The 20,335-nt window shown below is 43.2% G+C and overlaps 1 protein-coding gene across 15 annotated transcripts in view; it reads left to right on the top strand.

Annotated features, from left to right (window-relative positions):
- CFAP54 (cilia and flagella associated protein 54) overlaps positions 1 to 20,335 on the top strand; it is a 312,009-nt gene that overhangs the window by 168,282 nt on the left and 123,392 nt on the right. For all 15 annotated transcript variants that reach the window (XR_014804323.1, XR_014804322.1, XR_014804320.1 and 12 more), the window contains 7 exons: positions 3,869 to 4,021; positions 6,019 to 6,213; positions 8,286 to 8,373; positions 8,660 to 8,869; positions 9,936 to 10,002; positions 12,398 to 12,580; positions 15,470 to 15,556. Coding sequence is in view for 10 of the 15 variants with exons in the window: in XM_084957512.1 (XP_084813638.1) it covers positions 3,869 to 4,021; positions 6,019 to 6,213; positions 8,286 to 8,373; positions 8,660 to 8,869; positions 9,936 to 10,002; positions 12,398 to 12,580; positions 15,470 to 15,556 (983 nt within the window). In the remaining 5 variants the exon portion in view is untranslated. The remainder of the gene's footprint in view (positions 1 to 3,868; positions 4,022 to 6,018; positions 6,214 to 8,285; positions 8,374 to 8,659; positions 8,870 to 9,935; positions 10,003 to 12,397; positions 12,581 to 15,469; positions 15,557 to 20,335) is intronic.

Below are 20,335 nucleotides of genomic sequence, written 5' to 3'. Positions count from 1 at the left end.
TCACTGCAAAGGCGTTGGTGTTTGCTCTGGTTATGGGGGAGCCAGTGAAGTGTCTTGGACAGGGGTATGACATGAACTGACTTACATTTTTAAAAGGAGTCCTCTGGTTGCTATGCTGAGAGCAGCAAAGGTAGAAATGGGGGGACTGGTTGGGAGGGTGATTGCGATCATTCAGAAAATGATGAGGTTTTGGAACAGAGTGGAAGAGGGGTAGAGAGTGGAGCTGTGGAGAGATTGTTGTGCATTTGACCTGGTGCATGAGAGAACAGGAGTCGAGGATGATACCAGCTTTGGGCCTGAGCAACTGGGAAGATAGGACCATCATTTAATGAGATGGGGAAAGACTATGGGAAGAGAATGTGTGGGGGAAATGATTAGAAAGCCAGCTGGGGACCTGTTCCATTGGAGATGTCTGGTACACGAAGAGCAGAGGAGAGCATTGGATGGATGATTCTGGACCTCAGGAGCGCTGGGGCCAGCGATGTAAATTTGGGAGCCACCAGGGTATGGATACTTAGATTAGCAAAGAAGATTGATCGGGAGGTTGGAAATGGACCTTGAAGCCAAGTAAAGAAAGTATTTCAAGAGGGAGGGAGTTACCAACTGGGTCAAATGCTGTTGAAAATTTATATGAGATAAAGTCTAAAAACTGAACACTGGATTTAACCACATGAAGATCCTCGGGATGAAATGATGAGGTAAAGCCTGATTTAAGTGGCTTCAATAAAACTTTTGAGGAGTTTTATTGAAGAATGAAGCAGAAAACTAGAATGGTGGCTTGAGGGACTAGGAGAGTCAAGGAAAAGATTTTGTATTTTTTTTAATGTTTTTTTTTTTCCTTTTACATAAATTAAGATATAGTCACCATGCTATACATTGCAGTTCCAGAATTATTTATTTATCAATAGACATTGGCACCTTTTGACCATCTTCATTCACCCATTTTGCTCACCTCTCAACTCCTGCCTTTGGCAACCACCAACCTACGCTGTTTCTTTGAATTCATTTTTTTTTTTATATATATTCCACATGTAAGTGAAATCATACAATAGTTGTCATCTTCTCTCTGATTTGTTTCACTTAGCATAATGCTCTCATGGTCCACAAATGGCAGGATTTCCTTCCTTTTTAAAAAAATAGCATTTATTGGAATGTAGTTGACCTACAAAGTTGTGTTAGTTTCAGGTGTACAGCAAGGTAAAACAGTTATACACCTAACCATTCCTTGCAGATTCTTTTTCCATACAGGTTATTACATAGTATTGAGTAGGTTATATTAGGTATAGGTCCTTGTTACCTAACTATTTTGTGTATAATAGTGTATACATGTCAATCTCCAAACCCTAATTTATCCCTCCCCCACGTTTTCCCCTTGGTAACCATAAATTTGTTTTCAAGCTCTTTGAGTCTCTTTCTGTTTTCTAAGTTCTTTTGTATCATTTTAAATTAGATTCCACATACTAGTGATCTCATGACATTTGTCTTTCTCTAGCTTACTTCGCTTAGTATGATAATTTCTAGGTCCACCTATGTTGTTGCAAATGGCGTTATTTCATTCAGGATTTCCTTCCTTGTTAATGGTTGATTATTTCATTATACTACCTTTTCTCTATCCATGTATCCATCGATGGACACTTAAGTTGTTTTCATGTCTTGGCTATTCCAAATAATGTTGCGATGATGAAGTTATTTTTTATTTTTAATTTTTTAAAGATAGGAGATAAAAAGCAAAATGTGCTGTTGAGAATGACTCAGTGGGAGTTCCCGTTGTGGCACAGCGGAAATGAATCTGACTAGGAACCATGAGGATGTGGGTTCAATCCCTGTCCTTACTCAGTGGGTTAAGGATCCAGCGATGCCATGAGCTGTGGTGTAGGTCACAGACGCAGTTCGGATCTAACGTTGCTGTGGCTGTGGTATAGGCCTGCAGCTGCAGCTCCAATTTGACCCCTAGCCTGGCAACCTCCATATGCCACGGGTGCGGCCCTAAAAAGACAAAAAAGAAAAAAGAAAGAAAGAAAGAAAAGAAAAGAGAGAGAGAGAGAGAATGACTCAGTGGAGGGAAAAACCGATGATGTGGAGGGAGAGGAGAATTGCTGGAGGGATGCCCTTGCAGAGCAGATGGGCACAGGTGCCGTGTGTGTGGTGGTAGGGCTTCTAGAAAATCCCTTTGGATAGCATCCATTTTTTTCCACTGAGGTGGGAAGCAAGGTCATTGGTACTAAAAGATGGGGAAGAGCTGATTCCCACCCCTCCCACCTTTTTATCCTTTGCCACACAGCCAGTTCACCACTCTCCCATTGCCTTGAGCATGGGCGCACTCCCTGGCCCCTCCCTCCCTCCCGACGCTGCCCCTTTAGCGGAGTTCACATCATACAATGTCTGTGTTGTAACTTCACAGCCTCTGAGCTACCAGCCTCTTTCTATTGCGGGCTGCTCTGCATGCAGCTGTTGGCGCTCTCTTCCTAAAATACGAATCACTTTCTGCCAGGGTCCTGTTCAAAACCCTTTCTTGGTTGCCCATTAAAGAGGGTGAAGGCCACTTACTCACCGAGGGCTTCAGGCCTCTGGCAACCCCTCCTCGGTTGAAAAGGACTGGCCACATCCTCTCACTGTACCCGCTGTCGCCCTCCTTACTCCTGATTCCATCCTTTCTCTGCACAAACCACTTCTATGAGCCAGGAGGGGCTCCCAGACTTCTCTCTGCTTGGTTTTCCTCATCTGTAAAATGAGAATATAATGGTCCATACCTCTTCTGTGTGTTGCTAGGATTCCGTGAGACTATCGCAATCATTACGTAAGAGTTAGTTGTTGGCATAGTGTGACCAGTCCGTCGGCTTCAGCTGTTCTTCTAACTTTCCGAAGTCCCTCGCCTCCTTCTCCCTGATCTCACCTCCCCAGCCTGTAAGACACAGCTGGCATTTCCTCCCTCCCATGAAGGCTGTCATGCTCCCCCCCCCCCCCCACTGATCTTCATTCCCTCATTTTAACATGTAACCAGACAGCCTCTCTAAGTGTGCTTTTCTCCTCCCGTGTTAGCATACCCGTCACTTCAGCTGGGCTGTGATTTTCTTGAGACCAGAGGTCATGCCTCTTCACCTCTTAGAGCCCCATTCACTAGCAAGTCGCTGCATGAGCAAGACCTCAGATTTTACAAGGGGGCGTTTGACCTGTTCGACTTGTTGAAGAGGAAAATACCTTTGCGGATCCATCTGAAGCCATTTCTTCTTCTTTCCCATGTGCCTGCTTCATGATGTCTGCAGCCAGCCTGCAGCCTAATTCATGAGACGAGCACTTCCTCTCCAGAGACCTCGTGGCAACTCTCTGCCCACATCTGCCCTTCCTGGCCACTTTTCAGGAGTGCTTTTCAGTTCGCCACCTGTTTATGGCCACGTCTTGTTCTCCTCTACATCCTCCAGCGTTAGAAAGCTGTCTTTTCCTCCTCTTAAGAGAGCAGGTGCCCATCTCCAGGCTTCTTTGTTTCCTCCTTTCGTCTCTTTCCCAAGGCACCTTGGCTTTGAAGAGGCTGCTGAAAAGGAGTAGATTATTTCATCTTTTATGATCAGCAAAAGAAAAAGTAGGAGGCTTCATAAGGAAAATTGGCAAGATCTGAAGTTATTTGCATTTCATACGAATCAGAAGTTTTCCAGGTTTTTTTTTTTTTCTTTTCTAAAAAGAACTGTCAAATATACCAAAAAAAAAAAAAAAAATCGATCTGAATGTTGAAACACCTGCTGCAGACCTGGGGGCTTTGAATGTAGCAGCTTTAGTTTGGGACCAAGAAATTCTCTGAATTAGATAGTCTTTTGCTGCTCGTTGGCTTGCTGCAACATTTCATCCCTAATGTCCCGCTTCCCTCTTCTTTCAGAATACAGCAAAGCCAAAGGGCTCCTCTGTGTGCCCGTGGACGTGACAGACACTTTGAGATGTTTTAGAGAGACCTTGGAAAAATCCAAATATCATAACAGATCAATCCGACACAGCAGAAAGTTGCTTTCCTTATTTCTTGCACAGACACAAGGTAAAAATATGGTCGTTGCTAAGCATCTGTGGGGAGTTGGTTCCAGGACCCCCAGTGGATACCCAACTCGAGGGATGCACGAGTCCCGTACAGTCAGCCCCCAGGATTCTGTGTCCGTGGAAGTGGAGAGCCGACCTGTACTTACTCTCCATCCCTTCCTCGGTATTGACAGGAACTGGGGGTGGGGTGGGAACCACCCTTCGGGTTCCTCCCTCCCCCATGTACAAGCCCACTCCCTGCAGCCCTCGCTCTCGTCTTCTCGTCTAGTGGATGGCATCTCTCTTTCTCATACTGTGTTCCAACCAAAGCCCCGTCTCACTCATCTGCTCTTATGCCTTCTGTGAAATCAGCATACTCCCTTGAGTCGTTAGATACCATGTTTGTTAATTTTTGATTCTGTACGTCTACGTTCTTAGCATTTGCTTTGCAAGTGTGGTGCTATAGTCTTGTTTTGTTTTCCTAAGTAGATGAATTGATTCACACTGAATTAACTGAAATCTTTTACCAAAGCACTGCATTAACAGTCTCAAAGAAATGGATGCATTTTACTATACCCATCAATAAAAGTTCTTATTAATACCATAGATTTTGATCTTAGAAACTTCTTTTAGCTTAAAAAAAGATACTATTCTTGATTACATTACACTTGTTTTCTTCCTTCTCAAAATCTATTGATTTGTCAACTTAATCAAAGCAGGGCTTCAGCTGGTTAAGTAGTAACCCCAGGGAGAAAGAGGAAATTCAAATTTAGACTAGGAGAGACCCCAAATTATCTATATTTAGGTTATTTAAAATTCGTTAAAATCCTCCTTTGTTTACAATTCTTGCTGTTCAAATTTATCAGAATAATAAGCCTAAAGAATAAACTTCAATAAATCTGAAATAATTGTTTTAAAGTATTGAAATAGATTAAAAGTTATACCTAAGATGCTATTATCTAAACTGGTCTTTTGGAAATGTGACCTTTTTTTTTTTTTTGCAATAACTGACCAATTTTATTTATGTATGTGTATGGATAGAAATATATATGCATATGCTTATACATGTATGTTTATATATGTATGTATTTGTTGTTGTTGTTGCTGCCTCTTCTCCCTCCAAAAGAACTTTTTGTGATATGTAGCCACAATTTTTGGTTGTATTGTCCATAAACTCACATTACATTAAATGGACTCTATATCATGTGTAAACTTTTTTCAGTTATAGTGTACCTTAATAATGGCTAAAGGCATGAATTTTAAAAAAAGCAAATACAAGAGTTCCCTGGTAGGCTAACTGCTAAGGATTTGGCATTGTCACTACTGTGACATGGGTTTGATCCTGGCGTGGGAACTTCCTCACGCCACAGCTGTGCCCCCCCCCCAAAAAAAAGCAAATACAATTCCTAAGAATGGTTTCCAACACCTAAATCTGAATTTCACCTGGTACCAAGAGCATTCTCAGCTGCTTAGCCCCAGTCCTAGGGCTGTAGACTTAAATCCATATGAGCTTTTGACTGCTTCGTCTAGAATATTTTTCCTCTTTTTTTCCCCTGTGTGTTCTCTGATCTTATAAAGAGACAGGTTCTTTCCTATTTTTCCCTCAGGTCAGAACCATCTATATGTTGCTTCTATCCCAGAGGTCCCTGCCCTAGAGGCAAACTAACATCTTACTCTTGGAAACTCTTTAAAAAAAAAAAAGGCAAACTCAAACTGCAGCTTCCACCGATGCCCGTGAGGAGCAAAGCACTGTCTCTATATTAACTCTCTGGCAAACTGCCCCTCTCCGTACTGTGCTTACAAGGTAATGTGTGCAGCACACACCGCACACTCACCTGGGCTCTGCAGACACTAAGTTGAAGGAAACAGTATCCCTCCCACTGCAGATGAGTCTCGCTCTGTACACAACCTTTCCTTCCTTCTCCCTTTGCTTTCCTTCCATGTTTCCCCTCCTCCTCAACGTCCCTTCCTTCTCCATTGGAAAAAAAAAAATCTTTTAAATGTTCTTCGTGAATTTAGGAGACAGAGGAGGAAGGGACAACTTGAAGCTCACTCCGGGAAAGGTGGAGTTTTGCCTGGGGACAGAGGAGATGCACCTGCCAACCCCCCCTGACCTTTCGCAGGAGCACTTCCGAGTTTTCAGCTCCGTGGAGAAAAGCAAACTTCCCCATTCACAGCTTGGGCTCGTAATTTCTTCTTATTATGAAACCATTAGTAAGTTCATTTTCAATATAATCTTCCATGTACCTGTTGAGATTGCGTTTCGTCTTGAAATAATTATCTTTTTTAAGGATTAATTTTTTTCAATCGATGTGTAGTTGATTTGCAATGTTGTATTAGTTTCAGGTGTACAGCAAAGTGATTCTTTTCCACTAGAGGTAATTATAAGATTTCGAATATAGTTCCCTGTGCTGTACAGTAACTGAAATGTTATCTTTAAGAGTGGAATGAGGAGTTCCCATCATGGTGCAGCGGAAACAATTTCAACCAGGAACCATGAGGTTGCGGGTTCAATCCCTGGCCTCGCTCAGCGGGTCAAGGATCTGGCATTGCCATGAGCGGTGGTGTGGGTCCCAGACGCAGCTCAGACCCCACATGGCTGTGGCTGTGGTGTAGGCTGGTAGCCTGGGAACCTCCATATGCCGTGGGTGTGGCCTTAAAAAGACAAAAAAAAAAAAAAAAAATGAAAGAGCTCGCACACGTAGAACCTGTCCATCACTCCCTTGTAGGCAGTGACAGGGCAGTGTCAGACAAGATGCTGCCAGCCCTGCTGTCACCCACTTTCCCAGCACAGCTGTCACCATCGCGAGAGTCTAGGCACCCTCCTGTTCCTCCCACTTGAACTGAATCTGCGAACCATTTATCAAGATGTGGCCACTGTGATGCGCTTTTGCTCCACCCCAGCTGATTCTGCTTTCCTTGTCTTTGCGCTTGATTTGGCTTTTCTCCAAATTCAGCAGTATCTGTTCAAGCCGTGCTGTAGACCCAGCATCCCCTTTTTTATAACAGACATTTTGTAATTCCCCATTTAGTCCCTGAAATAAAATTTACATTGAATATATTCTTCCTGTGTACCTCTTAGAAAGTCCATATGAAGCTCTAGATATAAAAGGAGGGCAAGTACCATGACGTCCCTGTGTGTGTTAGTATGTACATGCTTAGGCACTGGGGCCGTGGAGGAGCCATCCGATGCTCACATGTTGTATGTGGGGCATGCAGGACACATGACATGACAGCTCTGGATGCCAACTGGTACAGGGGTGTTGTACAGGTGACCCGGGTACCATCAGCATTGTTAATTTTGGTGCCATGATCTAAAATGGCAAAACCTAGATAACATCTAAACAAAATGAAATATTACTGGGATTACATTTCTGGAAAACTCAGAGCATTTTAAAAACATGCAAATTACCCTTTCTGTGTATAAAATGAAGTTAGATGTTGGACTCAAATAATTGCAAACAGGCTCCTCACCTTCTCCCTCACTGTCGGGGAGGGTTCTGTGCACTACAAGCCAGCCAGTGTCTCAGGTCCTCAGCTCAGAAGTAGCAGGAGATGTGCCGTGGTGACACCTAACAAAAACCCTTTCTCAAATTTCTAAAATGCCCTTCAGGAGACAGTGCTGCCCCCATTAGAAACCATTGCCATGTGGGTTGGGTTTTTTGGCTTCACATCCTTGGATGCAAGCCTTCATCAGAAAACAACAACAAATTCAGGCGACAATAAAGATGGGCTTTTCTTTTTCTTTTCTTTTTTTTTTTTTTTTTTTTTTTGCATCTGAGTAAGGGAGGAATCTGATGTGCTTTCCTCTGTCCCATCCCTGCTCCAAAACACACCATTTGAGGCTTTCCATCTACTGTAGAATAGCATCCCCACTCCTCCATGTGGCTTTCAGACATCTCTGTGATCTTACCACCTCCTCCTCCTCGCCGGTCTTAAAGAACATATCTGGCCACACAGGGCATTTCCATGGATATCCCCAGCCCTCTCTCCCTAGCGTGCTTTTCTGGATTTCTCTCCTCCACCGTCTCCACCTGTCTGACCTGTATGCTACTTCATTCACACTTCCTACCCGTGAGACCCAATCTGCCACCCCGCTACGTTCATATAGAACATTGTTGGCTCCCGTTCTGTATCTATATCATGTGACATTTAAAGGCTCTATTAACTTGACGTTTGCTTATTTACATAGTTAAGGTGTAATGCAATTTAAAATATTCTTGCAAATATAAAGGACGTATATTCCAGAGGCTGACATTTGTTCTTTCACCTGATTAAAAATACAGATGTTCTTCAAACCAGCAATCAAAGGAGTCTTAACGTTCAGGCGTTGCATGAACTTGGAAATCTTCTCGTCTTCGCACAAAAGAAAAGGTAGTTTTTAGGAGCCACTAGAAGAAGGGAAACTTTGGGAAGGTTTTTCAATTATTGTGAAAAACTCCTGTCATAAATTTGAGTTCCTTGATGATATTCCATTGCTGCATTTTATTCATCCAATGCTACCAGAGAGAAATGGTTATGAGCAATAAGTGGTATGGATTGACTCTCTAACATTTTAATTAAAATGTTTCTTCAGTGCATTTGCTTTCCCTTTTGGAAGCTAGATTTAATGATACAGATCGCAGAAAACCCACTGGCTGACACTCTGTTTCTGTTTGAGGGATGCTTTTAAATGCTGGCGTCAAGCTCTTGACAGCATATTCAGGAAAGAAGACGTGCTCCGTACATGGAAGGAGTTTGGCGCCTCCCTCACCCGTGCCACGCACAGCTCTTCACCTCCGGTTTCCAAAGACTACAGTGAGGAGTTTCTGGCGAAAGTTGGCATTTGGGGATGTTTGCAAGGAGCGGTGATATCTGCAAAGATTGCACAGTGAGTGTGACTGTGGTGTGATCTGTGTAAGAGCTGTCGCCTCCCTTTGTGGGCTGCCCACCTGTGCAACGTGGAGCGCCACGCCCCACATGCGCGGTTCTTGGGCAGCTGTGTCCATGCCATATGGGGTTATATGGTTTACTTATTTGTGATGTTTTTTGTTTATGGCCACCTCCCCTTCCTATAACACCTCCCGGCCCTGGGATGTGAGCACCACGTGGGCACAGGTCCTTGCTTTGTTCTCCAATGTATCTGAGCGCCGGGCGTGGAGATGGGATTCAATAATTACTTGTTGAATGAACAAATGCGTGGATGAACAGTGGATACATGACCAAGAATAACAGCGTGGGGGCAGGCTGATGGCTTGGACCGAATGTCAGAGCCTGTTGATAACTCTGGGGCCCTCGGCCTCTCATTCACTCTCTCCTCCATCCTACGCCACCACCACAGCAATGCGGGATCCAAGCCATGTCTGCCACCTACACCACAGCTCATGGCCACGCCAAATCCTTAACCCACTGAGCGAGGCCAGGGATCAAACCCACAACCTCATGGTTCCTAGTCGGATTCGTTTCCGCTACACCACGATGGGACCTCCTGACTTTTTATTTTACTTTTTCTGTCTTTTTGTGTTCTAGATCTTATATGAATATTAGCACTTTTAGAATCACAAAGACTATGTGAATTTTGTTTTTGTTTGTTTGTTTTTTTGTCTTTTTGCTATTTCTTGGGCTGCTCCCGCGGCATATGGAGGTTCCCTGGCTAGGGATCCAATCGGAGCTGCAGCCACCGGTCTACGCCAGAGCCGCAGCAACGCAGGATCCCAGCCACGTCTGCGACCTACACCACAGCTCACGGCAACGCCGGATCCTTAACCCACTGAGCAAGGGCAGGGATCGAACCCACAACCTCATGGTTCCTAGTCGGATTCGTTAACCACTGCGCCACGACGGGAACTCCGACTATGTGAATTTTGGAACACCTAGGAGTATTAGAGATGTATTTATATAAAAATATTTTTGGAATATTGTCAATGTATCAATTTCTTTTTCTTGTACTTACTTAGATTTATTATGACAGTGGATGTTGAAAAGAGAATCAACTGTTGCCTCTTGTCTGCATTACTCTTTCAGGTAAAAGTTTATGTCTGTCTTTCTTCAGTAGCACAACCATTCTGTCAGTTTAGAAAAAAAAAAAAGTGCAGTAGTTTATCCTATTCATAAAACCCACAGGTAGGAAAATAGCAGGAACCTCAGTTAAATATCACAAGCCCATGTTTCCCTTGATGACTGCACCCCTGTGGCATTTTCACCTTCCACATTCAGCAGAGTCACTTTTCTCCTTTCTGCTGCAGAAGGAGGAGCTTTACAGATAGGGAAGCGGAGTCTCTCATCACATTACTAATGAGCAGTCAAGTCAGCCTGATTGACCCGGAAGCGCTGCCTTTAAGTTGCCTCCTCTCTAAATAAAGTTTTGCTCAAGTGCTCGATGTGAAATATATCACATAATGAAAGCAAAAAATGAGTTGAAGACGACAGAGCAGAGTGTTTGCAGTTCTTAGGATTTGGGTTTGACTTTACTGAAGGAGAAAAGGAGCTTTTATCTGAAATGCAAGACATTCTGAGATTTGATGTGTAGGCAGGGGCCTCTGCAATCTCCTAAAGCTTCTACTTTGAAGGGTGGGACACCCTTGTTCCGTGTATCAGAGGAGTCTGATCGCTTGTGAAATCTGGACAGATGAGATCGTTGGGAAAGGCTGCTCTGCGTATATGGCCGGACTTTTCCGCTTCTCATGTTCCCCACCTCTTGCCTGTGCTGCAAAGGGAAGAGGTGGAGAGGCAAGGATGCAAAGAGAATGATAATCCAAAATGGATTCCTTCTATTGCATTCTTGATTCTCTCCCGATATCCCTCATTCTTGAAGATAATGCTATATATGTTTTAGAAAATAATTTTGCAAAAGTTTAATCTTTTGCTTAAAAGTGGAAAGCATTTCTTAGTACACCTTGAAATAAAAATTAGCCGGTGGGGAATTCCCCTTGTGGCTCAGTGGTAACAAACCCGACTAGTATCCATGAGGATGTGGCTTGATCCCTGGCCTTGATCAGTGGGTTAAGAGTCAACCCACACGCTGCCTATGGAATGTGTATCTCTGCAAATAAAGCTGCTTTCACCTTAAAAAAAAAAAAAAAAAAGAAAGAATCTGGTGTTGCCATGAGCTGTGGTGTAGGTCACAGATGTGGCTCAGATCCTGCGAGGCTGTGGCTATTGTATAGACTGGCAGCTGCAGCTCTGATTCGACCCCTAGCCTGGAAAATTCCATATGCCACAGGTGCAGCCCTAAAAAAGGCAAAAAAAAAAAAAAATTAGCTGGTGGGGTTTATTTTAAAAACCTGTTCATTCTCTTTATGATTTTAAAGCAAATTCGTACAACTAAAAGTTAAATTGCATACTGTTTTAGAATTAGGTATCTTCTAAGTTGAATGAGCAATTTGTTTAAAATACATTCCTGATACAGACATTAAAAACAACTTTATGATGATGTCATCAAGAAACACTAATTATTTAAGATAATGTAAGAAGCACTCCCAAATGTCCAGTTTGATTTTATGTGTTCGTCTTGTTTCCAACATCTAATACAACGTTGATCATAGAAACTATCTAAGAAATATTGGTCAAATTAAACAAATCACCATTTCACATAATTCAATTTAAAAATTCAGGATTTCCTCTGTCTGATTTAGACTTTTGAAATAGGTTTTTCTCTCCTCTCCTTATAGGTTAGTATAGTGGAAAGAACATAGATGTTTGAGTTAAATAGACATGACTTTGAACCCTTTTTTGCCACTCTTAGCTATGTGACTTCAGGTGAGTTAATTGGTTAAGCCACTTGTGAGATGCTCACCCTTCCTTCTAGGAGTAGCTTAAATAAGGATTAAATGAGAGAATATTTCCTAAGAATTTACCAAGAGTGCCAAACACAAAATTGACCCTCAGCAAATGCTAATTTCATATAATGATAATTTCTTAAAATAATAAATATTCAACTATCATGGAAATTGAAAGGCCAAACTTTTTTTTTTTTTTTTTTTTTTTGCTTTTTAGGAAAAAAGCACCCATGGCATATGGAAGTTCCCAGGCAGGGGGGCGAATCGGAGCCACAGCTGCTGGCCTACACCACAGCCGGAGCAATGCCAGATCCAAGCCTTATCTGCAGCCTACACCCAGCTCATGGCAATACCGGCTCCTTTAACCCCCTGAGTGGGGCCGGGGATTGAACCCGAATCCTCATGGATACTAGTTCGATTTGTTTCTGCTGCCCCACAATGAAAACTCCCTAAAAGGCCGATCTTGAGTGATAAAAGCATTTGAAACCTACAGTGATGAGAATTTAAGGGTCATTTATTACGGGGGGACAGTGTGCTAAGCACATGGCAAGCACTTTGAGAAGTAATGCATGTACTTATCTTTCTGTGTCATTGTTGCAGATGCAAGTTCCAGCTCTTTGTTTCACTTTTTTCATTTTCAGGGTTTGCTCAGAACCACCCTTCCTCATCCCAAAGCTGAACGTTGCTATGCTCAGTATGAAATCCTTCAGCTACTCCCCGGCCTTGAGCTCTTCTCTGACAGATACCGGGCTGACATCTGCTCAGTGGTCGCAAGTCTCTATTATGTTATACGTGAACTGCACTTTGCTGAGCAGAATCTCATAGTAAGTGATTTGTAAAATCAACACATCTTTTTTTTTCTTTTTTTTTAGGGCCACACTCATGGCATATGGAGGTTCCCAGGCTAGGGGTCTAATCAGAGCTATAGCTGCCGGCCTACACCATAGCCACAGCAACGTGGGATCTGAGCCATGTCTGTGACCTACACCGAAGCTCATGGCATCGCTGGATCCTTAACCCACTGAGCAAGGCCAGGGATCGAACCCGCAACCTCAGGGTTCCTAGTAGGATTTGTTTCCACTGCGCCACAACAGGAACTCCAAATCAACACATCTTAATTCATTATGGTATCTTACCCCACTTACCTTATGCTTCTCAAATTCTGTGGATGTTCCTCTTGATTGGTTCTTATAAACCTTTAAGCTCTATATTCTGAATTCTGACCTGTTGTACTTCAGGATGAAATATATTAATATGCTTTCTTTGGCACCACTGTTTGTGTTGCGTTTTGGACGCGATAGCCATGCCTGCAGAATGGGTTCTCTTTTTTGACTCTATTATAATTGTTTTCCTTCTTAAGACAGTTGGTGAAATTAACTAGAATGTTTCACTGGTCTCAAGCAGAGAAATCTTGTGCACTTAGAAGCTCACTGCATCGAGTCGTGCAGATCACATCAATATCAAAACTATAGGAGTATTTCCTTATTGGGATAAATGTATCTTTCATCTGTCTCTTCTTTTCTATGTGAAGGGTACTTATAAGTGAAACAACAGATTCTTACTGTGAAATTTAAGACAGACACTTCTTAATATCCTAGGAAATTAAACAAAAAACAAATATAACTGCTTTTTCTTTGGGGAGATAAATTACAGCATATGTCATACATTTGGGGTTGATTGCATTTTAAACATAAATTAGTATGTTCTATTGGTCATTTTAGGTTTTCCTCCTTTGCCTTATTTTTCATTTTTCTTCCTCTAAGCTCTTTCCTTTATTTTTTGTCTCTTTCCTCCCTTCATTTGCTTCTTGATATGTTTTCTCTCTTTTTCTGCTTCTTTCTCCTTCCTCCATAATTTTCATTCTTACTTTCTCTTTTTTTCATGTATTGTTTTCTCTTCTCTTGTTCTAAATTCACTCTCTCTCCTTATATTGAAAAGATTTATTGCCCCCCTGATATTAGTTGTTGAATTATAACATCATGTATTAAAGGGAAGGGGTTGGTAAATGCTTTTAACACTTGACAGGTTTGGTGAGAAATTGTTTATCAGAAAAAAATAACAAAATGGTGCTCTTCTCATTGTTACGAGGATTCATTTCTGGATTTAGAAAATAGTTCTATCCCCTGAGTAACCTTTAGCTGCTTAGTCATATCCATATATAATACATATCACTGCACTGGAAAAGAAATGAGATTTTTTTCCTCTGAAGCTTAAGAAATTGAGAACATTTTTTTGAATAATTGAGCAATTGGCAGCAATAAAATGGTGTGTTTTTATTTCTCACTAAAGAAACAATCTCAAAGGTAATAGCCAACTCTTATTATTTTGTGCTGCATTAATTGTAGAAAAAGTTATTATGTTATATTGGTAGTGCGTCACTATAGGAAAATGTATTATGTTTGAAATCATTTCAGACCAGGTCTATTTGTTTTTAAGTGTTGTTGCTATTAGCAGCTGCCAGTCGACTGACAATTAGAGAGAGGCTCCTTAGCTGAACTTTCAAGACGTAAACAGTCTCCATTTTGTATGGCAGTACCTTCCAGAAGAAGCCCAGTGGCTAAGGAGATTGCCGTCACATATAAAATTTGCTGGGGGACCATTGCCAATTGTGGAATCATGGGAAATGGTTTGCTAAATAGAAGGCATCCCAGGTCCCCTTCTCACTCCTTCTCCCTTTGGTGGGACAGGACCCAGTTGCAGGGACTGAGCTTCATTTTTAATTGGGGATCAGGCACTGTTCAGACGTCTAGGCAAAATTGTTTCTCAACACCTGCCTTTGGCTGCATAGTGGCTAGGTCAGTTGAAAAACTGATTTGTCTGTAAGCTTTCACATACGTCCATGGGACTTCAAGAAGAGTTGAACTTTGGGATCAATTCTAGCAAAACAAAAACATTACCTGAACAGTAAGCTCACGTTTTAATTAGCAGAGTATATGCTCTGTGAAGGCAGGAACTTAGATTTTGTTCTCCTTCAGCAGTGCCTGCCGTATACAGGCATGTTATAAAATATGTTTTCTGCTGCTAGAGATGTTCCAGTAGAAGATAAACAGCCACTGACACTGAAACAAATAAGTAAGAGCTTATGGATGTGAGTTTCTTTGCTTTAAATTTTGCATTTATTTTTATTTTTATTTTTTAGGGCCACAGCCATGGCGTATGAAAGTTCCCTTGCCAGGGGTCAAATTGGAGCTGCAGCTGCCAGCCTACACCACAGCTCAAGGCGATGCCAGATCCTTAACCCACTGAGCAGGGCCAGGGATCAAGCATGTGTCCTCATGGATGCTGGTCGGATTTGTTACCACCGAGCCACAACAGGAACTCCTAATTTTTGCATTTCTTTGATAGTTTATTTGATAGAGTGTTTCCACAAACCTCAGTAATTCATACATATATATTGAATTAATTTTTTTCAAGGAAGATAATTGACTGAATTTTCATTTTCTCTTGCTTAAGGAAATGTGAAACCTAGATTTAGGGTACCAAGTGGCAACAACTTGGAACTTTAAGTCACTGAGAGCACGTTAAAGTTTTGATAAAATTATGAAGCATATGCTGGGCAGATGATTTCACTTAAACAGTACAGTCTTCTCACTTGGAAAAATCAATCACAGTTTTACCTACCGTCTCTTACATCCATGTTCGACTACATTGTATTATTAAGTTATGAACTTGATAAAAATAGCTTTTAAAACAAAATCTTTTTCTCTTGGTAGATTCTACCTCTCCTCGCATTGTACCAATATTTTGTTTCTGGAGTTTGCCAAGACCTAGTCAGAAACCTAGAAGCAAGAATTCTCAAGGTATGTTTCAAGCTTTTAAGATATTTGATAGTCTTGAACTATTAAAGATATTGCCGTGAAAATTTATTTGGTTCTAATACTCATAAAAATAATCTGATAGTAATATATGGTGGTGTACTGATATTAAAAAAAACTTGTGCAACATTAAAATCATAAAGCATGAGAAACAGCCAGTTGGAAAGGTTTAGATCATTTTATGTTTGGGCCACAGAAGAGTGGGGCTCAGTTACACCTGGCAGTGAGGCTTTCCTGACACAATTCAGCCTAGAAATCACTACTTCTGAAAGATGGATTTCCTGGTGGAGAGTAATGAGTCAGTTTTCTGAAGTTTCTGTGGATTTTTTTAACTAAGGACCTTTCTATATATATCATGGTATACAAGAGTATTTCATTGCACAGGCAGTTGAAGTGATAAAAGACGTAGATGCTAAATTACAATGAATTCGGCAACTCTCTGCCTTTAGGATCCATATGCGGTTGGCTTGGACCCCATGTGGGGTGGGGACATCAAGCATCTTATTTCCTCTGCCCCTCTTCCGAGTCACCTGTGGTCACAGGCTCCCACTTTTGTCGAACTTATTTTGTACACGGACCGCTTCAACAGCCCGCAGATTTGCTTCCTGTTCCACACATCATCTCTATACAGAATTCAACACTATTTCGTATTCCACACACACACATGCTCACGCACACACGCATGCACACACGTGTGCACACACACACACACACACATATTGCATTCACCAGGGTCTTTATTTCCACAGTGGATTTTACTGGGCTGCAATTCCGCTGGCTTGGCCCTCGCTCTCCTTCTTTGGAAATACTCTCCTTCCCCAGATCCTCTCCATTTTTTAATGAGGGAAAATTAAACTTCCTCTGGAACTGCTCTCTTCATCAAGACCCTGCCCCTGAGCCTATGTTCTCAGACCCAAATAGCCCATTGCATTGTATTCTGAATACAGTACCTTCCCGCAAAGGAATTCTGGTGCTCTTAAAATAATAACATTTTAACCTGAGAATAAATCATTTGTTATCAGCCATGAAAGTTTCTGAATTACCTTTTCTCTTCTTTTCTTTTCTTTCCTTTTCTTTTCTTTCCCCGACCCACGCAGACAGAAGTTCCTGGGCCAGAGATCAAACCTACACTCTAGCAGGGACAATGCCAGGTCCTTAACCTGCTGAACCACCAGGGAACTCTCCAGACCACCCTTTCTGAGTTGCTCAACTCTTAAGATTTCTCCAGCTTTTGAATTCCAATAACACTTTTAAAAAAATCTTTCCTCTCTGTTTTTAAACAAGTGTTGTCATCAAGACTGCAGAATTCTTGAGGCCCGGGCCTGTGTCCTAGTCATCTTTCCGTTCCCTGTGGTGTCTTGAATAGTAAATTCATCTGCTTGATATCCAGCAATTCATTATTGAATTGGATTTAAAGTCTATAGACAAGAATCAGGTGCCCACTCTCCGCAGTCTGGGTCGTGTTGAGTGGGATCTCGCCTGGAACTTCCTTGGTCGATGTTTCTTGCTTCATCTCTGAAACGGCATGTGTTGAGTCCCTGCGATACAAGGGCACCGTGTTAGTACCTCTCATCCAGGAAGTGTAACCCATGTTTGTTGCTTACGAGGAAGTCAACAGGAAAGAGAGCTGGGACATACACGCGAGGCGACAAGTAACGTGTGAGCCTCCGCTTGATCGTTGCCAGAAGAGTGTGATGAGCACCGCCTCGGGGGTTTGGAAGAGGGAGAGAAGGCTGTGGGTCGCTAGGTCTCACTGAGTCGATGAGATTTGGGCGTTTGAAAAGAGTAGCCCTAACTGGGCAGCAGAGAAGATGAAGGGAATGTTCTCGTCAGACAGCAGAGGTGAGAGAGTATGGGCTTGTTGAGGGCAGAGGAGGGTCCCTTGGCCTGGAGTAGGGGGTTTGGAGAAGATGACCTCAGGGCACCAGGGCTTGGTGAGGTGGAGGGTACTGATGCTGGGTCCCAACCGAGACATTACCTGGAGGCTGGTTGGTGAGAGGAATGAGGAAACTGTGGAGCCAGAACTGGGAGACAGTTTTATTCTTTTGTTGTTGTTGTTGTTGTTGTCTTTTTAGGGCCACACCTGTTGCCTATGGACGTTCCCAGGCTAGGGGTCGAATCAGAGTTGCAGCTGCTGGCCTACACCACAGCCACAGCAACTCGGGATCCGAGCCACATCGGTGACCTACACCACAGCTCGTGGCAACACCAGATCCTTAACCCACTGAGTGAGGCCAGGGATCGAACCCACGTCCTCATGGATCGTCTTTGGGTTTGTTACCGCTGAGCCATGACAGGAACCCTGACAGTTTTATTCCAGTGTGATTAGGGGCAAGAAGCCTAGAGGAGTTGCAGTGACCATTAGTAACATGCCAGAAGGGGACCCAGAGAGGCACTGAAAGACTCTAGAACAAAGTTTTTGAGTAATGGCATTTCTAGTAGATTGTCAGCAATTTGGCAATTGTTTCTGTACTGGGGTAGCTTAACAGCCAGGGAACAGCTATGGACTGTCTTCCGCAGGGTTGGGTTGGGAGGGGGGAATTCATGACAGAATTTTGATCGGGAAAAGGACACGATCAGATGTATCTGGTGGGAGTGTCAGGAGCAGGTGATAGAGGGGTCTTATAGGCAGAGGAGGACAGGAAGCTCAACGAGGGTGTTGGCAGAAGCAATGAAAAGGAACAGTTGATGCATGAGACAGGGGTAGAATGACAGCACCTGTGAGCAGAGTTCACCTGACCTTTCCAAACTAAACCGGGGTCAGTGAGCGGGATGAGAGGAAAGTCAGGGTCAGGTGATGGCACACCCTGGTGTCTTCTGACAGTCAGACGGCAGTAGTTCACACCGTTAAGTGTCTGCAGCGCACGAGTGTCTTTCAGGGAAAGCTTTAAGACCTCTTTATGATCAGCAGGGCCGCCTTCATTTTCAAACTGCCAGCATCCTGGAAGATTTATTCCTCTCAATGTGTCTGGCATTCCCGGGGAGGGTACCAATAGTTCTGTATTTGTGTAAGCGAAGGGCTGATCTATGGACAGTTCTTTCCTCCATCCGTCTCGTTTGGGATCCCAGCGTTAGTCACTTTTGAAAATGCACGTCCATTATGAGCACCATGGGGTTTTTTCTTTCTTTGTTTTTAGGGTCGTACCCGAGACATTGGGAGATTTCCCAGGCTAGGGGTCTAATCAGAGCTACAACTGCTGGCCTACGCCAGTCACAACAATGTGGGATCCGAGCCGCGTCTGCAACCTACACCACAGCTCCCGGCAACGCCGGATCGTTAACCCACTGAGCAAGGGCAGGGACAGAACCCGCAACCTCATGGTTCCTAGTCGGATTCATTTCTGCTGCGCCATGACGGGAACTCCTCACTGCAACTTTTTTCAAATGGTCGGATTAGAATGATAAACTGAACCAGAGGTCACCTCAGCAGTTACAGGTGGTCCACGGACCGCAGTCTTACAGTCAAGACCAGAGGAGACTAACCTCTCACACATGTGGGGAAGAGTTGCCTGCGAGGGGTAAGGAGCTCAGACGACTCCCTAACGCCTACTTGGATATTATCTGGCACCAGGGAGATTGGAGCCCAAGGCAAGAACCAAACCACACAATGCACTAGACTAGCCGTTTCCTCTTCTCCATGACAAATATCCTCCTGACTTAACATTTTATTCGTATGTTAATATCACATCCTGCTTCCCCCTAACCTACCTTCTTTTCATTTCTTTCCCCTTGCCACGCTCTTGAGATTCCTAAGAGAGACGTTCCAGGAAAAGAGAGAGGAAGATGAGTACACACGCCCGCCGAGGATAAACGGGCTTTTCTTTGTCTAGGTTTCAGATACATGTCACCTTCCTCCACTTTCGTATTCCTTCCCCGCTTCCGCAGTTCACCTTCCTCTATCCTCTGTGAGGTCACTAAAGATTTTCACAACCTAGGTCAGTAGCTTATCACGTGGAGAATCAAATGTCAGGTCTCCGCTCTGGTCTATAGGCTGCCGTTTGCCCCTGCCCCCCAGCCCTTCCTCTCCCCTAAGTTCCTGTCACACAGGCTGCCCCCCACGCCCAGCACACCACCACCCCAGGACTGCCCCCTGGTCTTTGTATCCAGCTCCCCTCGACAGTTTCACGTCTCCCTCCCTCCCCTCATTCCCACATCTCCTCTTGAAGGTTTTCTCCTTAGAGATGGCCCACCACGTCCAAAATCGCCTTTGGTCAGTACCTTTTAGCCCTTCTCGCCCCGTCTGTATCCTCACATATCACGTGAAGGTAGCTAAACACACATCCTCGTGATGTGTCCTCCTCGAGAGCTCGGGACAGAGGAAGAGCTCAGGAAACATGTTGAATGAACGTATGCATTTGATCAGAGACTTTCCTTTTCTTCCTATAATTTCCTGATCGAAAGTCTGGCTGGATTATTTTCAAAATAAGCCATGTACAATATGCAGTTGCCAATTGACTAACATTGTTAAGCACATGTCTTTAAAATCAAGTATCCTTTCATTATGAATAAAAAAAAAAATGAACCGTTTTCTCTAGGTTGATACATTGAGGAGGCCACCTTCTGGTTTGTCTGACGTTCCTCAGAGCATCCAAGAAATCAGGAGGGTTTTTGTTTTATGTCTTTTACACCATACTTTACCATGGGAACAAAAGGAAAAATTCGGTTTTGTCCAACTCTTCCATTTCTATCCTATCTCGATGTGTTTGCATCTGATTAAGTAAACCACGTCTGATGAACATCCATTGTTTTGAAGAGTCACCTGCT

Source organism: Sus scrofa, chromosome 5 (genome assembly GCF_054392235.1).
Source record: "Sus scrofa isolate SSC_HxYL_T2T_F1_AM1 chromosome 5, Sscrofa_HxYL_maternal_Yorkshire_Landrace_v2.0, whole genome shotgun sequence".
NCBI lineage: Eukaryota > Metazoa > Chordata > Mammalia > Artiodactyla > Suidae > Sus > Sus scrofa.
This window is presented reverse-complemented; position numbering and strand designations above follow the sequence as displayed.